The following is a 3,753-nucleotide window of genomic DNA, read 5'->3' as shown; positions in this document are numbered from 1 at the left end:
CCTGCTGGTAGTTGATGTCCCCACACAGCAGTCAGGGTTGTGTCACAGATTGGCTTTTAGATGTTTGTCTTTTGTTTTTCTGATATTGCAGCTTTGGGGACAGTGATCTGAATATTACATTTGACACTTTTCTGTTAGATGAATGGCCAATAAAATTCTACAGAGGACAGAGAAGTGCCAACAGGGGTGTGCCACAACCAATAACCCATTTAGTGCCCCCCCCCCTTTATCCCTGCCCTTAGTTTCATGATAAAGGTGACCTCTCAGTCCCCGAATCTCCCGCCCTCTATACATTTTAGGATCATTGGCTTTGTGTATTATGTATTTCACCCATATGACGTACAGGGCGGTCTCTCGTACTGGTGGCCGGGGGCCCAGGTCCATCCCGCTGTGGGGTCATGTGACTGTCTAATAATAACCCCACCGAGGCCCAAATAGCAGGTGCTAATGAAATGTCCCTGTCCTTGTTTGTATAAGACTTCATACCAGGAACCCCGCCAGGCCGGCTCTATATCTGCTCTGGACTCGGACTGGGCACAGCTGGACCTCTCAGACTACCAATTCACTTATGAGTTATTGGGCTCTTCCTGTGCTGAGGGGTCTAGGGGAAGGCCCTTGAGAGGGAGAGGGATGGCACCCTACCCTGCCCCCGCCCCCCTACTGCCCCAAACTGGGTGTGAAGGACTGTGTGGCCTTTTCCTGCCATCATTCACCCACACGGAGGAACCACCTACCTGTAGAGAATGCTGTGATTGTAGCCACTGTCACCGGTGTTTGTTCGTCTGTGGGGGGGGTCCCACTGCCAATTTCACTGCTGCCATGGTCATCTGCAAAGAGAAACAAAAATCAGAGAAGAACAAAACCCGGACAACTCCCAACCAACATCTGTACTTACCCACAGCTCTGACCAACCTCACATAGCTTTACCCAGTCAGAGACTGCAGACATAGTACAGGAGATGGTCAGAGACTGCAGACATGGTACACGAGACTCTTAGAGACCCCCCATTCCCCTCGTGCTATCACTCAGAGAAGCAGAGGATTCTGGGTAGAGGTGCAGTTGGTGACATTCCTGCCCCCAGGTGAGGTATTTCTGCACATTCCTGGGGTCGGAGTCCACAGATTGGAAGCTTCCAGGTGACACCCAGCTGCTGCCAGGTAACCTGAGAACCAGGAATGTGACAGCTGTCCTCTATAAACCTCAGACTCCCGGGGCCCGGGGAGAGTATATCCTGCCAGACGCTCCCTTCCTCTGTCACCACAAATACTCCCGCCCCCCCCAAGGTTACCACCAAACACCCCCATGGCGGCAGGGTCCTCCATATATTATGGGGGGATCTGCTATATAATGGGGTTCAGAAGGAGGCGGCTCTGCGTCCTCACCACTCAGAGACCAATGAACAGCCCCTGAAGGCCGATACCAATGTCTGGTGTGAAGGAGGCTGCCGGTTTGTTTCTCAGGGAGCCTCCAGAGGAATCGGTGGGGCTGGCCTCCTCGTAGACCCTTAAGATGGCTCCGGACAAACACAGGAAACGCTTAGGATGTCCTTTGCCAGTGCTGGAGTGTGCAGATGTCACACGGTCACATGGAGTTTGTTTGGTCCAGACTGGGAACCTTCCATACAGAGTGCCGATTGGATAACCACACACAGAATTCAGGTGGTCTCCTTACCTGGATCGGCCTTCACCCAACCCTCAGGTACCTACCTGCACTGCATATCCTCTCAGCCCACCAATAGGACGATGATCCCCACCAAGGTTGGTGACCATGGAGGTCCTGGTCTGAGCTGGGCTGAGGGGGGGTAAAGGTGGCCGCCTTGGGAGCTTTAGCGGGTGGAGGGGTACAGGAAGGGCAAGGCCTTCAATGTCTGCCCCCAGCTCAATGGAGGGGGGTACACTTTGGCTTTTCGTTGGGAGGAGGACCTTGACCACCATTAGTCCTCATTGCCCCCAACCATGGGGCTCATGACCGGGGCCTCCCTTAGTGTTAGGGCATGTCCTCTTCCAGCCCCGCCCATTACCCCAACAGTCTCACCTCCAGAGGTCTCATCCCCCATGAAATCTTCATCATCCGACAGGTCTACATAGCCCCGCCCACGTTCTCCCGTCTGCGAATCATTTTCAGGGAAATACACCTCGTCCAGAACTTGGGAATTGTGAGCAATCTGCAGGCAGAGAGCAAAGAAAGGGTTAATAACACCGACAATCCCACATTTCCCAAAAATCTTCCCGTAAATAAGCCCCGCCCATTGCCGAAACGTGTCCAAGAAACCCCATGTCAAAGGTCAACCTGCATGGATGAGGAGCAGCCAATGAGTGGGGATTTATATTGTACAATCTGATTGGTGGCATGGAGAGTAGAATACAATCTGATTGGTTATACAAATAGAGGAGCAGAAAGCTTACCCATTATACACAATATTACTAAATCTACAGACCACGGGCACGGCAACACCCACCCTGGGCACTGAGCCACCCTGCCCAATGACCCCTCACCCTGAGCACCACCACCCCCCACCCTGCCCAATGACCCCCCCTGGGCACCATCCCCCCCCTGACCCCCATCCCCCCTCCCCCTCCCGGGCTCATCAGACCGCATGAACAGTGGAATGTGTCGCTGCAGCACTTTGGGTGCTTTGTGATTTCAGGGCGATCGAAGGGCCAACAAAGGGATTTACAGCCAACATAAAAGGTGTTTAATCAGCTCCGGCCAACGTGAATGAGAACCGGGGGCCCCCCGGAGCCACAGGGGAACGCAGCCCTCCCTGCAACTCCTCCATGCCACCATGGCACAATGCCCACCGGGACCCAGATTAATATTCTGCAGCTTAAAGAGGACCGGTCATCAGTAGCAGGGGGACCCTGCCGGGCCTTCCCCACCCATCACATGACCCCACTCCCTTCTTCCGAGCAGGGAGGACGGCACCAGTTTTGTTCAGGCATCATCCAGGCGTGGCAGAGCGTTCCTGAAATACAATTCTATCACACAGTAATCGGTTTATGGGGTATCAATGTCTGATGACAATAGATTGTAAGCTCTTCGGGTCAGGGGCCTCTCCTCCTGTGTCACTCTCTGTATCTGTCTGTCGTTTGTAACCCCCATTTATTGTACAGCGCTGAGTAATATGTTGGCGCTATATACACTCTGTATAATAATTATAAATGGCGGCTGAGCTCAGCCTGGAGGAGTCCCAAGGTCCCCCCAGGAGGAGTCAGAATGCACCAATGGTCCAAGTAACAGAGGATTGTGATTGGCCGGGACGTTCGGCTCACACAGCTCTCCAGCACACTAAGGGTTATCAGGATCTGGCAGATTGTGGGGTCACATGATGCAGCTGGCATCCCCGGGGTCCCCGCATTGTGTAATATACAGAGGATCTGCCAAGGACGGGGCCACAGATCACCCCCGCTGGGTTCTGTTATTTATCCCAAAATTAAAGATTCCCCCCCGATGTACAATCTGCACCCAGATCTCCGATCCATCGATCATTTAACCCTGCAGGTCTGTGTGCACCAACCCCATGGCTGCTCGAAGGGCAATCTGCCCTAAATCTGAGCATACACCATACAATCTGATTGTACAATCTTTATCTATAGCCCCAACATATACAGCAGCGCTGTACAGAGATTGTACTGTAAGGGGGAGCCCATCCATATTTCATGCCATTTCACATAGAATTGTGCCCATTGAGGACCCGGCCTGTCTTATGCCCCCCTGGGGGAGTAGACCCAGCCTCAGTCGCCTATACATAGT

The 3,753-nt window shown here is 53.2% G+C and overlaps 1 protein-coding gene across 1 annotated transcript in view; it reads right to left on the bottom strand.

The window, feature by feature from the left end:
• The window catches only part of HSPG2 (heparan sulfate proteoglycan 2), a gene marked incomplete at its 5' end in the record, with an annotated part of 68,374 nt that extends 66,093 nt beyond the window's left edge, over positions 1-2,281 (bottom strand). Inside the window, 2 exons of the mRNA XM_072426714.1 lie at positions 735-827; positions 2,035-2,281. Coding sequence (XP_072282815.1) covers positions 735-827; positions 2,035-2,281 — 340 coding nt within the window. The remainder of the gene's footprint in view (positions 1-734; positions 828-2,034) is intronic.
• Positions 2,282-3,753: the final 1,472 nt, after the last annotated feature.

The sequence above is a fragment of the Pyxicephalus adspersus genome, chromosome 11 (assembly GCF_032062135.1).
Source record: "Pyxicephalus adspersus chromosome 11, UCB_Pads_2.0, whole genome shotgun sequence".
Lineage (NCBI taxonomy): Eukaryota > Metazoa > Chordata > Amphibia > Anura > Pyxicephalidae > Pyxicephalus > Pyxicephalus adspersus.
The sequence above is the reverse complement of the archived record's forward strand: the minus strand, read 5'-3'. Positions and strand labels throughout refer to the sequence as shown.